The 18431-nt window shown below is 42.7% G+C and overlaps 1 protein-coding gene across 1 annotated transcript in view; it reads right to left on the bottom strand.

Moving 5' to 3' along the window:
• Positions 1–1139: 1139 nt before the first annotated feature.
• The window catches only part of PITX3 (paired like homeodomain 3), a 43583-nt gene continuing 26291 nt past the window's right edge, over positions 1140–18431 (bottom strand). Inside the window, exons 2-4 of the mRNA XM_053305116.1 lie at positions 12813–12948; positions 9158–9363; positions 1140–2814 (exon numbers count right to left, since the gene is read on the bottom strand). Of these exons, the coding sequence (XP_053161091.1) occupies positions 2269–2814; positions 9158–9363; positions 12813–12921 (861 nt within the window). The 5' untranslated portion in view covers positions 12922–12948 and the 3' untranslated portion in view covers positions 1140–2268. The remainder of the gene's footprint in view (positions 2815–9157; positions 9364–12812; positions 12949–18431) is intronic.

Below are 18431 nucleotides of genomic sequence, written 5' to 3'. Positions count from 1 at the left end.
AAAAGAGAACTAGCTTAGATTAAAATTGGTTTCAGAAGTGCCAAGGAGTATCAAATGGATATACAGTGGACCCTCGACTTACGAACTACTCGACATCTGATGTTTTCGACTTACGAACAACAAAAATGGCTGCACGCTTACGAATTTTTCGAGCTACGAACGGAAACCGTTGGCAGTTTAGATGCGGTTTCCTCGACTTACGAATTTTTAGATGCGGCTTACTCGACTTACAAATTTTTTTAAACCTCCGTGGGTGCGCTTTTTGACTTACGAAATTTTCGACCTCCGAACGTGCATTCGGAACGGATTAACTTCTTAAGTTGAGGGACCACTGTACAATATATATCAGGTGAAAATAGACATACTTGTGTCCGTTTAAAGAGCAACCTAAGAATTAGAAAAATGTCTAGTTTTAAGTGTGCAAAGTACACATTCCCATGGAAGAATGATATTGAAATTTCTTGTTCAGACATATACACTTTAGGAACGTAGGAAGCTGCCATATACTGAGTCAGATCATAAGTCCATCTAGCTCAGTATTATCTACCCAGACTGGCAGCAGCTCCTCCAAGTTTACAGGCAGGAATCTCTCTCAGCCCTATCTTGGAGAAGCCAGGGAGGGACCTTGGAACCTAGATGCTCTTCCCAGAGTGGCTCCATCCCCTGAGGGGAATATCTTACAGTGCTGCTCACACATCAAGTCTCCCATTCATATGCAACCAGGACAGACCCTGCTTAACTAAGGGGACAAGTCATGCTTGCTACCACAAGACCAGAGACTTTGGAGACTTGAGTAAGACTGTCTGGAAACATTACAATCAAAAGTACTAGTACTTCAACATAAGGGTTGAAGTACTTCAACATAAGGGTTGAAGTAATTCGCAAGTACTTGCGAATTATCAAATTTTAGCAATGCAAGATCTAATAATATGTCATGAGGCTATTTTGTGAAGCTTTCAACTGAAATAAAATTCTGATGTACTATAACTCCAGGCTTAGAGGGCTAAGTTGTAAGCATGGCTTACATGGGCCTAACGTTTTCACCACCAGACAAAGCAATGGAACATTTTCATCCCAGAGAGCGGCATCAGCTCTTGCAATAAACAGGCATGCATTGAGTTTTTGAGGATTCTTTCAGCTTTTGTTTTATTTTATTTATTTTGAATGGAATTTATTTCAGGAGCTTGGAAGAGGGTTATTGCAAAGAGAAATCAACAGAATTCTGTGTGTGGACACTAATAATGCCTGCTTGATTGAAAACAAGATCAAACAGGGCATGAAGCATGTTCCATCAATTCCCAGGTCTCAGACCTTTCCCTCCCTCCTGCTCTTAAGAGGCTTCATGAGCGTTCTCTATTTTAAAGTGTCCTGTGGAACTGGAGGATCATGCAGCTGTTTTGTTTGGGGCATGTTATGCTGCAGTCCTAAACACACTTACTGGGGTGTAAGCTCCACTGAACTTTGTGGGGCTTGCTACTGAGTAAACACATATAGGAGTGTGCTGTGAATAGTTTCTTCCCCCTAATGTCTATGCTCAGTTTGTACCCCTTGTGGTCACATTTGGGCAGCTTCTGTTGCAGAGACCAGTAGGAGTCCGGGGGAAACTTGGTAGCGGGTATCTCCACGGAGCTCTTTCTGACCCCAGCCCCTCCCCATGACCCACAGTCTCTTTCACTTCTGCCTTTACACACACCCATTACCTTTCCATGAGACCAAGCTCTCCTCTGCCACCCTCTAACTACAAAATGCCAAATTTTGCAAAGAAAAAAGAGAAACAACTCGTGCCCAGAGGCATTTCACAGTAAAGGGTAAACATTTCTTAAATCTGCATCATTCCAAATGCACAGAGCCGGTGTGTTTCAAGCACAGAATTCTAGACCTCCTCTGAATGGTTCATGATGGGAGCAGCCACTGAATACACAAAGAGGAGAAGCACAGAGACATAGAAGTGGAGCCAGCAGCTGCACAATTTTCTAGGCTCACTCTGTGTTGTTGTTTGAATGGTCTGACTGTTCTGGGGCTAGAGCAGGAGCAAGAGTAGAGCTCTCACATTTCGGGCGCAGGGTTGAACATGAGCTCAGAACCCGTCAAAAAAGGTTTCTCTTTCCCAAACGGACTTTTAATGAACGTTTGTGTTTACCAAAACAAGAGTCAGAAGTTCATAACATGATAATAACTGGAGGCGTCTTCCTGGAATTTGGTCTGTCTGGATGTGATCGTGCTGGGCTAATGGCCAAGTTCCAGTTAGGCAGGGGGCAGCCTGGTCCCTCATACTGGCCTATCCACTGCATACTGGCAAGGGCTCAAGTTGGAGGCTGCTGTCTGCACCGCTGGGTAGGTGAAGTTGGCATGCTGCTTGGCCTTCAGCCTCAGGCTCGCCAGGCTGGAGTTGCATGTGTCCCTGTACATGTATGGGCTGGCTGTGGAGGCATAAGGGCAGGTGCTGGATGACACTGCGGAATTGAGGCCAGGACTGCTGAGGTTGTTGAGGCTTGAGCCAGGCACACCAGTCACTGTGGAGGGCACCATGGAGGAGGGCATGGGCATGGAGCCAATGGAGCTAGGCGTTGAGAACATGGGCTGTGACGACAGGGGGCTGACATTCATGGAGTTGAAGAATGGGAAGCTCTTGGCGGACAAGGTGCTGGTAGTCAGGCCTTTGGTAGCCCAGTTGTTGTATGAGTAACCACTATACATCTCATCATAAGGCTGCATCAGGCCATTGAACTGGGCTCCAAAACTGTTCTTACAAAGTTCTGCCTGCTGGTTCCTTTCTCGCTTCCTCCATTTGGCCCTGCGATTCTTAAACCACACCTGCAAGAGAACGGAGAAGGGAAACATTTAACGGAGGCTTTTTTCTAGAAGAGGCAAGAGTGCTTGCTTTAGGCAGGTCTAGCATTAGATGATAGGAACACAGGGAGGTTTCAAGAGGAACGGCTGGGGGAAGAAAGAGCGGAAGCTACAGGGTGCCATGGCTTGCATGTCAGTTGAAGTTCTCATATACAGAAACGAAACACTCTCAGATACCTACTAGCTTTTAAAACACCTAAGAAGTCAGGAGGGCCCCACAAACAACCTGTAGTCCTCATTTCCTAATGGCAAAGTGTGCCCTCGAGTTGATGTCAACTCCTGGCGACCACAGAGCCCAGTGGTTGTTTTTGGTAGAATACAGGAGGGATTACCATTCTACCCATGATAGAATACAGGATTACCATTGCCATCTCCCGCACAGTGTGAGATGATGCCTTTCAGCATCTTCCTGTATCGCTGCTGCCCGAAATAGGTGTTTCCCATAGTCTGGGAAACATACCAGCAGAGATTCGAACTGGCAACCTCTGGCTTGCTAATCAAGTCAATTCCCCGCTGCGCCATTAGGTGGCTTCCGCATTTCCTAGATTTGTTTTATTCCATGAAACTGACTCTCTAGGTTGTGTCCAGTCAATGCATCCTTTCTGGAAAGTACTAGTAAGTACGTGGTGAGTCCCTTTAGTGTGGTTGCCTGCACGCCATCCATTGCAGCGGTTTGGGGTACACCTGACATGCCTCCTGTAGTAGCTAGAAGGTGCCTCTGAGATCAGCTAGCCAACTTGGAAATGAGTGACCTCTTAGGCTGGAACTACATGCTTGGCAAGAGGCTCAGGTCTGCGGATGCAGGTTCCTACTGCAAACAGCTGCAAAGCAGAGGGGTGAGGGGGCAATTTGCAGTGGAGAAACAGCAAGCAGGCAAGGAGGATGTGTAACTCTTTGGCCCACCTGCTTTCACACTGCATTCCCCTTTCCCCATCCAGGGCTTCAGATGCATGTTTAGGGAAAAGCACCTGGGGAGAGGCGGTTACGGGGTAATGCAGTGGGTAGGGAAAGAGTTGAGCACTTCACACACCCGCTGCTTTTCTGTTATTGCAATCAACCTTCACTCTGCCTCTCCCTGTCAAAGTGCTGGGGTCCTAGACCTCTTTCACACGCACCTGCCATGATGTGGGAATCACTACCCCATGGTGCAAACCCATCCAGCTGCAGTATGGACACCAATATTGCAACCATGGGAGGTGAGGTCTTTGTTTCCCTCCTAGCTGGATGATGTATAAGTGGCAAAGACCCACACAAATGATCCCATCTCCAATGGGGGGGCGGGTGTAAGCGTGCGTGCCCTGGAATTTCTCCATCAGTATACATATATACATATCAAGAGGCTGCTGAGAAGAGTCTCTGATTTCATGTTAAGAGTCTCAGATTTCTAGTAATTCCAACTGGATGTATGTAATGCCTCCTCCTCCATTGCGGAAGGGGAGAAAAAGCTGGTTGTCTTGGTTGTGGGGAGGTTGTTAAAACTAAGGAGGAGAAGCAGAAGAAGAGAAGTGGAGGGAGAACAGATAAATGAGTAGACAAGACTTCAGGAAGCAGAGCAAAAATGGATGCAAAAATGGGGCAAGAACGGAGAGACTGAAAGAAACTGTTATTTGAGGAAATTGTTTGGGTTTCTAAATACAATAGATACTGACTTGACATTGATAACCATACATCAATACCACACGACTGGTGTGGAACAGGCAGAGAACCATTCTAGCACCTGCAATTTCAGCAATCCCTCCCTTTAAACTTCATTCAGTTTTCAAGCAGGAAGCCTAGAACTATTTCATTTACAACTTGGAATTAGTATATGTTATCTTGGGTGCACTGAGAGAATGCAAAAGAGCACCATATTGACTAAAGATACACTAGTGCAGAACACGGAAGCACACGTAGTGGCAGCACCACCTACTAGTACTACAAGCCCTTTGCTTCCAAAGCCAAAATTACACATCAGCTGGAGAGAGACTAAGAACCAGACTGCACGTGATATTAATTGCATTACTGGACCCAACTTGCTTGTTTTTTGCATGCTAAAGAGGCACCTTTTAATGTGGTGATTCTCTTTATTTAGGAGGGGGAGAGTAACTGGCTTTATCCACCCCCAGCACAGTCCCTCCAGTAACTGTTACAGTGTGTATCTTATGTTTCTTTTTAGATTGTGAGCCCTTTGGGGACACGGAGCCATCTTATTTATATGTTTGTTATTTCTCTATGTAAACCACCCTGAGCCATTTTTGGAAGGGTGGTATAGAAATCGAATTAATAATAATAATAATAATAATAATAATAATAATAATAATAATAATAATCAGCAAACAAAAACAACAAAAACAAAAAACAACTAAAACCCAAACAAAAATAAAATAAAAAATAATAAAAATAATAAAACATAAATAATAATAAATAATAATCTAGGTGGTATTTTTGGGGAAAACACCAAACAGTATCTGATCCAAAAATACCACCTAGATTCAAGGAAAATTAGAGAAGTCCTGGAAATAATAAAGCAGCAAATAACAGCAAAGAAGATTAGCAGATACGAAGTCAGAATTACACAACACAGGCAGAATCTCCAATTCCAGTCGAATCAGAGACGTTTCTACCAAAGCATAGAAGGAGAAACTGCAAGAAACATAGAAACACCAAATAAAGAAGAAACAATGCAATTCCGGGGGAAACTATGGGACAATCCAATAGATTATAATAAAGAAAGAAAGTTGGATGAAAGAGGTCAAAAATGTAACCAACAAATGCAAGATCTAATAATAACACCAGAATTAATAGGTGAAAGAGCAAAGAAAATTAAATTTGGACTGCTCCAGGCGACGATGAACTGCATGGCTTTTGGCTTAAACACCTAACAAGCCTTCATAAAAAACTATCAAAACAGTTCAATCACATTTTGCAAGGAGGTGATATTGAACAATGGCTAACAACTGGGAAAACTCATCTCATCATGAAAGACCCAGCAAAAGGTGCAGTTCCAAGTAATTATAGACTGATAACTGCCTGCCAACCATGTCCAAATTATTAACTGGAATAATAGCAGATGAAGTGATGCAACACTTATTAACTAACAAACAGCTTCCAGTTGAACAGAAAGGAAATTGCCCGAACACCAGAGGCACAAAAGACCAGCTGCTGATTGACAAAATGATTTTAGAACATTGCAAGAGAAGAAAAACATATCTAAGTGTTGCATGGATTGACTACAAGAAAGCCTTCGATTCATTGCCTCACACATGTATACTAAAATGTTTAGAAACAACTGGTGTCAGCAAAAACATTCAGATATTTATTAAAAAAGCAATGAGCATGTGGAGTACACAGTTAACAATCAATGGCGAGACACCTGGACAGGTTAGGATAAGAAGAGGCATTTTCCATGGGGACTCACTATTCCCTCTGTTGTTTGTAATCACCATGACCCCACTTTCACAAATACCAAACAAAACAGGCCTCGGATACCAAACATCTAAAACATCAAGTCAAATCAACCATCTGCTGTACATGGACGATCTGAAGTTGTATGGAAAGTCACAGTCGGAAATTGAATCACTGCTAAACACTGTCCGTATATTCAGTAGCGATATAGCAATGGAGTTTGGACTAGACAAGTGTGCTGCATTAATAATGAACAGAGGAAAAATAACAAAAACAGAAGGAATAGAACTACCCAATGGAAGCAACATCAAGAACCTGGAAGAGAAAGAACATTACAAATACTTGGGCATTCTCCAGGCTGATAACATTGCACACACTGAAGTTAAAAGAAAAATTGGAAGTGAATACATCAGGAGAGTTAAAAAAATCCTAAAGTCCAAACTCAATGGCGGGAACAGCCATAAACACCTGGGCTATACCTGTTATCAGACTGGACCCAGGCAGAGCTAGATCATAAGACCAGGAAAATCATGACCATCAATCATGCTCTGCACCCCCGCAGTGATGTAGATAGGCTCTACCTCCCTCACGGCTCAGGTGGAAGAGGAATGCTGCAAGTCCATCAAATAGTAGAGGAAAAGAAAAGAGGCCTTGAAGAATGTATCAAGGACAGTGAAGAAGATGCACTTCAAATGGTCAATAACTAGAAACTATTCAACACCAATGAAACAAAGCTGGCCTACAAGAAAGAACAAGTCAAGAACCGAGCAGAACAATGGAAAAATAAGCCACAGCATGGTCAATATTTGCACAATATAAGTGGAAAATCAGACATCACCAAGACCTGGCAATGGCTTAAGAACAGCAACTTGAAGAAAGAAACTGAGGGTTTAATACTGGCTGCACAAGAACAGGCACTAAGAACAAATGAAATTAGAGCAAAAGTTGAAAAATCCACCACAAACAACAAGTGCCGCCTTTGTAAAGAAGCAGATGAAACCGTGGACCACCTTATCAGCTGTTGTCAAAAGATCGCACAGACTGACTACAAACAAAGGCATGACAAGGTAGCAGGGATGATACACTGGAACATCTGCAAAAAATACAAGCTACCTGTATCCAAAAATTGGTGGGACCATAAACTTGAAAAAGTTGAAGAAAATGATGATGTAAAAATATTATGGGACTTCCGACTACAAACAGACAAACATCTGACACACAATACACCAGATATAATTGTAGTTGAGAAGAAAGAAAAACAAGTTAAAATAATCGACATAGCAATACCAGGAGATAGCAGAATAGAAGAAAAAGAAATAGAAAAAAATCACATATTACAAAGATCTACAAATTGAAATGGAAAGGCTGTGGCAGAAGAAGACGAAAATAATCCCAGTGGTAATTGGCACCCTGGGTGCAGTTCCAAAAGACCTTGAAGAGCACCTCAACACCATAGGGGCCACAGAAATCACCATCAGCCATTTACAAAAAGCAGCTTTACTGGGAACAGCCTATATTCTGCGACGATATCTATAACAACAGCAACAACATTGACAATAAAATTCAGCCATCCCAGGTCCTTGGAAAGGACCTGAGGTCTGGATAAAACAAACCAGTCAATAACACCTGTCTGACTGTGTAAATAAATAAATAAATAATAAACAGCAGCCACAGCTGTGCGACCCTCAGGGACATATTTCAAGTGGTACAGAGGGCTTCCTGGGGAAGGGGAGGTCATCAATATTTGCTCCCACTGCTAAGTCACCAGTGGAGCTTAGTTAGCTGAACTTTTCAGGAGCACTGGTGCTTTGCCATACAGGATGTCAGCCAATATTAAATGCTGGTGGCATCTTCCTCTGGATAAGCTCAAAGCATGTAAAAGATCAGGGCGTTGCTGGAAAAAATGCAGGTAGGGTCATTTTACCATATCTGCTGGACCTGCCCTAAAGCCTAGAAATTTGAGGCTAGGAATTAAAAAAGGCATTCTTATGGATATAAAGTATCTCCCACAGTGTTCCCTCTAACAGGAATCCCCACGTGTTGTTGACTACAACTCCCATAATCTCCAGCCAAAGGCCACTGCAGCTAGGGATGCTGGGAGTTGTAGTGAACAACATCTGGGAATCCCTTTTAGAGGGAACATGGATCTCACATATGACTCATGGACCTTATCTCTTCCCTGCTCCTTGCAGTGAGACTTCAAATAGCCATTCAATTGAAAAATAAAAAAGAACGCTTATATTCCAAGATGGTTTGAGAGAATATGGGACATGCCCCCACTCACGGAGTGAGGGATTCCTGAGTAACTGCAGTGGAATATGTGCAAGCACAGAGGCACCTAACCCTTACATGCAAGCACAGAGGCACTCTTACCCCTGGACTTCTGGGCAGAAGTCGAGGGCCTCCACCCAACTTGGGGGTCCCTAAATCTTTAGTCTGTCCCAAGTGGCGTGGTCCCCACACCATTGGCCCATGCTGTGCCGGGCAGCTGAATGGGGGACTGTGACCTACGCCAGGCAGCCAAGCATGACCTCTGCTTTAGAGACAGAGTGGGCAGCGGGGAAAGTCATATGTGTGATGGGGAGATGTCAAGTTATGTGTTGAAAAGTTTCTGCTAAGGCATATTTGCATAAATATACCTGTTTTATATTCTTACATTCTTGTGAGTTCAGTTGCTGGTTGGGCCCGAAAGAACTCATGTGTTAAAAATTGTGTGTGTGTGTGTGTAGAAGGAAGATGCTTAGCTTGCAATGGGGGGCAGGGGAGGCTCCAAAGGCCTTTAAGTCCAGGGTCCAAAATTACCTAGGGGCACCTCTGTGGACGCCTTCTCTCTTCTGGCTGGTCTGTTACATTACGTAACAGTCCCCACCCCCACTCAAGTTCTGTCCATATTCAAGGAAGGTAAAGCTGGGATTAATCATACCCGGACTCTGGCTTCAGTTAAGTTGGTCCAGACAGCTATCTCTTCTCGGGTACTCATGTCAGGGTAGCGGTTCCTCTGGAAAGTGGCTTCCAGCTCCTGGAGTTGCTGGCTAGTGAAGTGAGTTCTCTGCCTGCGTTGTTTCTTTTTCAGGGAGCCGTCCTCAGGGTTGGAGTCATCAGTCTGGTTCTGCTGTGACTTTTCTGTGTCTGAGAAAAGTGAAGAGAGGAGACTCAATTGCAAATCTTCACAATGCTACCTCCTCTCCAGAAGCAAAGAGACACTCACTCTCTTGCACCTTAACCAACGTGAGGGCCATGAGTGAGCATACATTGCCCTTGGTGCACAACAGCTCAACGCACAGACTGGGCCATTTCCCCCATGCTACAGCACAATGGGCAAATCCCCTAAACGAAGGCCTTTGCAACACTTCTGGTGAGCCACTGCACATAGATGCCTCACTTCATTTTGGGGAAGCACACGAAAAAACTGCATGACAGATATCCCCCCCCACATGTCTTCTATTTCTTCCTCATCTCCCCTCCGATTCTTAGGTGGTGGTCCTATACGTAATTGCAAGAGAATAAGCCCTACTTAACTCAGTGGAACTTAGTTATGAGTAGGCATGCATAAGACTGCATGGCACATCTACATTTCGCTTCCATGACTGGGACACCTATAATGAATTCTTGATTAGTTCTTTAATATTTACACAGTCAGGGGGGAAATCGTATTGGGTACATAAGGGAATAGAATGACTATCTCTGCCCTCTTTCTCAATATCAACACTTCCCCCGGTTTCTGGAAGAACCACTTCTAAATGTCTCCTGACACCTGCTTCCTAAGCATTTTCAATGAAGCAAGATCTGCAGATTTCTGTGGGTGGTTGTTTTTTCATATAATTGTGTTTGCAAACACATGTATGTGTCTTATTTCTGCTTGTTTGTCTGTTTTACATGGTTACTTCAAACCAGATAGAACCAAGAGGCTCACTTCTTTGCTTGGGGTGAGATCGTGACTTGGGAAGGAGAGCTAGTCTTCTTGTAGCAAGCATGAATGGTCCCTTTGCTAAGCAGGGTTCAACCTGATTTGCATTTGAATGGGAGACTACATGGGAGCATTGTAAGATATTCCCACTCAGGAGATGGGGCCGCTCTGGGAAGAGTACCTACATGCTTGCATGCAGAAGGTTCCAAGTTTCCTCTCTGGCACCTCCAGACAGAGCTGAGAGAGACTCCTGCCTGCAGTCTTGGAGAAGTCATTGCCAGTCTGTGTAGACAATACTGAGCAAGATAGACGAATAGTCTGACTCAGTAGAAGGCAGCTTCCTATCTTCCTATGACCCCCAACTGTACTTCACATCCTGTCTGCTCCACAATATTCAGTGAACACAACACAAAATAGGGTGTACTGCTGATCCAAAAAAGAATGTAGATGCCAAAAAAAGACCAGAATTGTAATAACAGACCTGTAATAATAGGCTGCCAAAAATTCAGAATGTACCTAAAAATGGGTATATTGTTGTTGTTGATAATTCGATTTCTATACCGCCTTTCCAAAAATGGCTCAGGGTGGTTTACTCAGAGAAATAATATATAAATAAGATGGATCCCTGTCCCCAAAGGGCTCACAATCTAAAAAGAAACACAAGACAGACACCAGCAACAGTCACTGGAGGTACTGTCCTGGGGGTGGATAGGGCCAGTTACTCTCCCCCTGCTCAATAAAGAGAATCACCACGTTAAAAGGTGCCTCTTTGCCAAGTTAGCAGGGGTAAATATAATTTACAAGTTCTACATAGAACAACTACACACATTTAAAATCATACCATAAAAGCATTCCTGTGCAGACAACAATGTTATACAAAATCACATAAAGGAATATATTAATAAATGTCCCTGAATAGTCAAAGTAGGCTCACAGTGAGCTAAAATCCTTGTGAAGACCAAATGCCTTCCACCAAGCATTAAAAGTCTTTTCAAAATGTAAGAGTCCTTTTTAGTGGGTCATTGTGTTTTGACGTAATACATGTTTGTCTATGTATTACATAATACAATGCGATAATACATCACAATGCGATAACACATCTTTTGTTTTCTACTTGTAGTCTGTTTTGATAAGAAAACAGTCAAAGATCTGTGTGGTTTTTTTGGCTTAAATAAGTAAATCAAATTCTAAATCCATGAACATTGTCAAAAGCTCAGTGACAACTGGACTCATCCATCCTGAACTCCTGAGATTTTCTGAATCACTAAAAAGGGACTGGTCATAAATGGAGAGAAAAAGTATCTTTTGGGGTGTGTTTTAAGGAAGAGGAATGTGCTCAATACTCTCCAACCCCAAGTTAAAAGCCAGTGGGATATAGGGCCAAACAATACACATTAAGCCCATTATTAGGCTGCTGTTTAACAAGGGGGGCGGGGGACCTGAAACCAAAAACCAATACACGTTAAAAAAAATTTAAAAGGAAAACGAAAGTTTCTATCAATGCCAATAGGAGTTTCTTTTCCTGGTTAAATAGTACTTGTGAGACCCCTTCTGATCTGCAATGGGATCAGATTAAATCCTCCTGCTTACCCACCCCTGTCCCAGTCCAAAGGGGCCCTGATCTGACTGATAGTTAAAAACAGGCCAGACAGCCCTAGTTACAAGCTTCATTTCCTAAAGGTGGCAAAGAGCCTCCAGCATGGTGCAGGTTGCTCAGAAAAATGGTCTCTATTCCCACAAATTATGCTGGGCATTTGATTGTGAGTGGCCAGTTGCAGGGACATTCAAGGCTGCCAAACATTTTTCCCCCCAAAATGCCAAGGTGGCTGTGATCATTGCCATGAAACAGAATGTTGCTCTCAGGGTTGGTAGCTATTTAGGAACTTGATTTGAACCCTGTACACGCTAGCACTGATGAACAAACAGATAAGAATATATCATTTATTATTATTAATAATAATTCAATTTCTATACCGCCCTTTCAAAAATGGCTCAGGATGGTTTACACAGAGAAATAATAAAAAAATCAAAAAATCAAAAAATCAAGCAAGCAAGCAAGCTAGATCTCTGTCCACAAAGGGATCACAATCTAAAAAGAAATACATTATAGACACCAGCCACAGTCACTGGAGGTCCTGTGCTGGGGGTGGATAGGGCCAGTTACTCTCCCTCTGCTCAATAAAGAGAATCACCATGTTAAAAGGTGCCTCTTTGCCATGTTAGCAGAGGATGCTATAAGAACAGCTATAAGAACAGCCCTGCTGGATCAGACCCATCCTGTTCAGTCCTGATCAGTCCAGCATCCTGTTTCACACAGTGGCCCAGCAGATGCCCATGAGAAACCCACAGGTGAGGGCATGCCCTCTCTCCTGCTGTTGTTCCCTTACCACTGGTATTCAGAAGCATCTTGTCTCCGAGAGAATTTGCATTTAACTGTAAACCTTCACATGACTTCTCAAGAGGAATTAACCCATCACCCAGTCCTACAACTGCAATATACTTTTATGGCTTTTATTATTATGTACTTTTATTTCACTGCTCCAGCAGATAGCAGAAGCTAATGTCTAATCAACGGAAATCAAGCCCCTCTCTTTTCATCTGGCAAACGAGGGAGGCTCTGCAATGCGAGCAGAGTCTGTTGTTGAGAGCAAGGACACAAGTCTGTACTCACCACTGTGTTCTTGCCCTTTGCAGCTGTGCTCATGCTGAGGTGTTCCAGACTCAGAGAGGGAGAGAGCAGGGCTGCGGGCTTCTGACTCAGTCAGCAAGTTGAACTCCATCTGTCTGGAAGAAGTGCCAGAGAAGAGCTGCAGGGGGAGAGAGAGAGAGAGAGAGAGAGAGAGAGAGAGAGGATGGGTGAGAGGGAGATGCAAGTGGAGTTCAGTGAGGTTTGATTTCCAAGGGAGTCTGCTCAGGCCTGCAGATGAGCACCACCAATCATGCACATATTTACTCAAAGTCAATCCCACTCAGTTCAATGAGACTGAGCTTCAGGTAAATATGCACAGAATTCCAACCTCGCACATTTTTAAACAATATTCAAAATGGTTTGAAATCCTCATATGCAGGGGTGAAGAAAAGTTGGCTCAGTTCACCAGCCAGACAAAAATATTTTACTTGTCAGATGGTTCCTCAAGCTATGTTGGCACATTACTCATCAGGGCTTTTTTCACTCATCAGGCATCATTTTTCACTCGTCACAGACTAGTAGATTAGTGCATTTCTTCAGCCCTGCTCATATGTATGTACAGATATGCTAGTAAATATGTTGTGTGTGCTGGTAAACATCACAAACATCTTGTTTTTCTTGATTTAAGAAAAATAAAAGGAAATATCCAGACTAGTTAGTTATGACCAAGCACTACTGAAATCAATGAGATGAGTTATGACTAACCTAACTTCCATTAATTCGAAGGGATGGTCTGGATGTTGCCTAAAGTGTTTTTAAATGGCTTTTTCCCTAAGGCTGCCAACTAGTACACAAAAGCAAACACCATGGTCCGATACACATGTGTAAACAAGGCACACACACAGAGGGTCTGAGCACTTTTAGATGGTGAGCCTGCACATGAAATGCTGCGACGGGAGCTCTCTTTGCCTTGATACCTTTTCATGAGGTATTTTGTGCAAGAAGGGGAGTCCATCTGCGGCTCTTGCTATTGTCATGGCTTTTGCGTGACTCCTGGAATTATGCAGGAACGCTCAGCGCATTAATGCCGTGGATTAAGACTTGATTAAGATGTGTGTCACTTTACTACCTCAGAATTCATTAAGCCCCCTGCTCAAGGAAGCGGCAGATGGAATTTCTTCCCAATGTTTGTAGATGATAATTTCCCCTCTTTGACAACGATTTGCATATGATTGCATCTGCCAAGCACAATTTCCTCTCTTCCAGGGCACTGACCAGATTCAAAGTCTTCGCATTTCCCTATTAAAAACAGAGCACAACGTAGAACTGCAGCAAGGCAGTATTACTGCCCTCTCCCCACCATTGCTCCCTTCCCTTGTAGAAGGTAAATGCTGTAAGAGATGAGTTTGGGCACCTCAAACACTTGCTGCAACCCCTCCCACACAGCACGGAAGTATTATTATCTGAGACATTTTGCTTCTCTTCTATATGAGATGCTACCTAAGGTCAAGCCAAACTGCACCAACAGTTTTACACCTCAGCCCTATACGTGTTTACACAGAAGTCAGTCCCATTGATGGGGCATACTTTGGTGGGAGTATGCTTCAGGCTGCAACCTTAAACATTCATTGCTGAAGACATGGATGGATACATGGTACAGAAAGTGTAAGAGAGGTTCAGAGGTATTTGGGCTGTCACCAGATTAAAGAAATCTGGCTCAATTAATTGAGTATGTGTTCACATTGATAAATGGATCCAGATTTGAATATGGGTAACAATAATAGTTCAGAAACAAAAAACATCCTCTCTTTGTTTTCTGTGAGAAGAGCTGACAGCCCTGCAGAGCAGAAGACACTCTCTGGTCGGCCCTGGATACTGAACACTGTGCTGTCACACAGGGTTGCCACTGCCACAAGAGCCAAACACACATGAGAATTTAATTCCCAAGGTTTCTGGGATTCCTTTAGGGTTAGCAATCTGTAAAATGGACAGAAACCTTTTATTAACTACTACACTGGTGACAGCGTCCATTGCTTTCTCATTACCCTTCTGTTTTTAAGTATGCCATGAGAAATAAGAGTTGCTTCAAACATTATTAATTTCCTTCACAGAAATAACTCCGGGGTGGGGGGGGAGTGTGACAAACCACAGAGAGTATCACATGCGATGATCACCTCGGCATCCATCTACATGCACTGTGGTTATGTTGTAGCTTCCCAGAACTCCGACATCACCTGCCTAAACATGATCTTCAGTTTTTCCATTTACAAAATGTGTAGGGTCTGAAGCATTTGCCAGAGAGTTTGCCACATAAAGGAACTGAAACTTTATCCCTCCTTTTCACGTTTCTCCTCGCACACTCCTAGTTATTTAGTTAACACATTTCTATGCTACCTTTCAGTTTTTAAAAAATCCTCCCAGGATGGCTTACAACAGGTGAAATGCCTAGTTTGCCATGGATAATTAGTTGTACTTCAGGAAAATTCAACTTTTTCCTGGCTCGTCTTTAAAAGCTGAGAAAACAGATTTCCCATAATAATTGTAGGAAGGAACACATTATTTAATTTCTCATCTGAAGCAACTCCAGTTAAATCAGTAGCTTATGAGGGCAGCTATCTGTGTTTAATTGGAACGAAAGAATGCCACATACTTGTTTCTTGTGGAACAGCACATAATCAATGCAAGCCTTTATATATGACTGTACCAGACCAGGTTTGCTCCCAGGAAAGTCTGGGTTTGAGTTGATATATTGGCTGCTTCCTGAAGAGACTGCCTCTTCCTCAATGTCCTACCATCATTAAAAAAAAAAAAAATTAAACAAGAACATTAACAAGTTTTCCATGGTTGCAGAATTTCCTCCCATGAAAGATTTGCCAAACCATGGTGTACATCTTCTGAAAGACATCGTATCCCTTATGGACAGGCTTCTAAAAGCCAGAGTAACCTTATAGCTCATTTTAGTAGGCTTCAGAATGCAATATGATTTTAGTCTTCCTGGGATTTTAATGGTTTGACCTTCACAAGTCCCAAGTCTGATTTCACAGTTTTGCATTTCGCATTTTGAATACGAAAAAAAATGGTAATCCACTGGATAAGACAGGATACATCTGAACAGGAAAATATGCTGACCCTCCAAGAAAGAAAAAGTCAGCAGCACTTCTGACAATAACTGAAAAGGTGTTTTTGATGGCATATCAACTTTGTCACTAACTGCTCTCATCCATGACCCACCTAGTAAACCGTCTAGAGGCTTCGGTAAATAAAGACCCAGCCCTGAAGTTTCCTTCTTCTGGAGGTTCACCAGACTCCTAATGCCATTGGGGGGACATACATTGCTTCTCACTTTTGTATTTTGGAAATAATGCCGACAAGGATTAGAGTATCCGTTCAGTTTAAAAATTATTCTCAGCGTTATATGCCACAGTAACCTATTGGCGCAGTGGGGAAAGAACTTGCCTAGGGAGCAAGTGGTTGCTGGTTCGAATCCCCACTGGTAAACACCTATATCAGGCAGCAGTGATAGAGGAAGATGCTGAAAGGCATCATCTCATACTGTGCGGGCGATGGCAATGGTAAACCCCTCCTGTATTCTACCAAAACAACTACAAGGCTCTGTGGTCACCAGGAGTTGACACCAACTTTATGGCACAACTTTACTTTAACATCATGTACACAAAGGTATAGAAAGTGTGAGAGAGATTCAGAGTTACCTGTAATATCATAAAAATGAGTGCGGTCACCAGATTAAAGAAATCTTACTCAATTAATGGTATGGATTTACAATGATAAATTTATTATTATTATTTTACACAGTCAGACAGGTGTTATTGACTGGTTTGTTTTATCCAGACATCGAGTCCTTCCCAAGTACCTGGGATGGCTGAATTTTATTATCAATGTTGTTGCTGTTGTTATAGATATCATCGCAGAATATAGGCTGTTCCCAGTAAAGCTGCTTTTTGTAATTGGCTGATGGTGATTTCTGTGGCCCCTATGGTGTTGAGGTGCTCTTCAAGGTCTTTTGGAACTGCAACCAGGGCGCCAATTACCACTGGGATGATTTTGGTCTTTTTCTGCCACAGCCTTTCAATTTCAATTTGTAGATCTTTGTATTTGGTGGTTTTTTTCTAATTCTTTTTCTTCTATTCTGCTATCCCCTGGTATTGCTATGTCGATTATTTTAACTTGTTTTTCTTTCTTCTCGACTACAGTTATATCTGGTGGATTGTGTGGCAGATGTTTGTCTGTTTGTAGTCGGAAGTCCCATAATGTTTTTACATCTTCATTTTCTTCAACTTTTTCAATTTTATGGTCCCACCAATTTTTGGTTACAGGTAGCTTGTATTTTTTGCAGATGTTCCAGTGTATCATCCCTGCTACCTTGTCATGCCTTTGTTTGTAGTCAGTCTGTGCGATCTTTTGACAACAGCTGATTAGGTGGTCCACTGTTTCATCTGCTTCTTCACAAAGGCGGCACTTGCTGTTTGTGGTGGATTTTTCGACATTGGCTCTTATTGCATTTGTTCTTAGTGCCTGTTCTTGCGCAGCCAGTATTAAACCCTCTGTTTCTTTCTTCAAGTAACCATTCTTAAGCCATTGCCAGGTCTTGGTGATGTCTGATTTTCCGCTTATATTGTGCAAATATTGACCATGCTGTGGCTTATTTTTCCATTGTTCTGCTCAGTTCTTGACTTGTTCTTTCTTGTAGGCCTGCTTTGTTTCATTGGTGTTGAATAGTTTTGCGTTATTGACCATTTGAAGTGCATCTTCTTCACTGTCCTTGATATATTCTTCAAGGCCTCTTTTCTCCTCCTCTACTGTTTGATGGACTTGCAGCATTCCTCTTCCACCTGAGCTGCGAGGGAGGTAGAGCCTATCTACATCACTGCGGGGGTGCAGAGCATGATTGATGGTCATGATTTTCCTGGTCTTACGATCCAGCGCCTCTAGCTCTGCCTGGGTCCAGTCTATTATTCCTGCACTGTATCTGACAACAGGTATAGCCCAGGTGTTTATGGCTTGTATGGTGTTCCCTCCATTGAGTTTGGACTTGAGGATTTTTCTAACTCTCCTGATGTATTCACTTCCAATTTTTCTTTTAACTTCAGTGTGTGCAATGTTATCAGCCTGGAGAATGCCCAAGTATTTGTAATGTTCTTTCTCTTCCAGGTTCTTGATGTTGCTTCCATTGGGCAGTTCTATTCCTTCTGTTTTTGTTATTTTTTTCTCTGTTCATTATTAATGCAGTACACTTGTCTAGTCCAAACTCCATTGCTATATCGCTACTGAATATACGGACAGTGTTTAGCAGTGATTCGATTTCTGACTGGGACTTTGCATACAAATAATAATATTATTATTATTTCTTGTTTACATAGTCAGACAGGTGTTATTGACTGGTTTGTTGTATCCAGACATCGGGTCCTTCCCAAGGACCTAGGATGGCTGAATTTTAGTGTCAATTATTTTAGATATCATCGCAGAATATAGGCTGTTCCCAGTAAAGTTGCTTTTTGTAATTGGCTGATGGTGATTTCTGTGGCCCCTATGGTGTTGAGGTGCTCTTCAAGGTCTTTTGGAACTGCACCCAGGGCACCAATTACCACTGGGATTATTTTGGTCTTTTTCTGCCACAGCCTTTCAATTTCAAATTGTAGATCT

This window comes from Hemicordylus capensis, chromosome 3, assembly GCF_027244095.1.
Source record: "Hemicordylus capensis ecotype Gifberg chromosome 3, rHemCap1.1.pri, whole genome shotgun sequence".
NCBI classification, from domain to species: Eukaryota; Metazoa; Chordata; class Lepidosauria; order Squamata; family Cordylidae; genus Hemicordylus; species Hemicordylus capensis.
The sequence above is the reverse complement of the archived record's forward strand: the minus strand, read 5'-3'. Positions and strand labels throughout refer to the sequence as shown.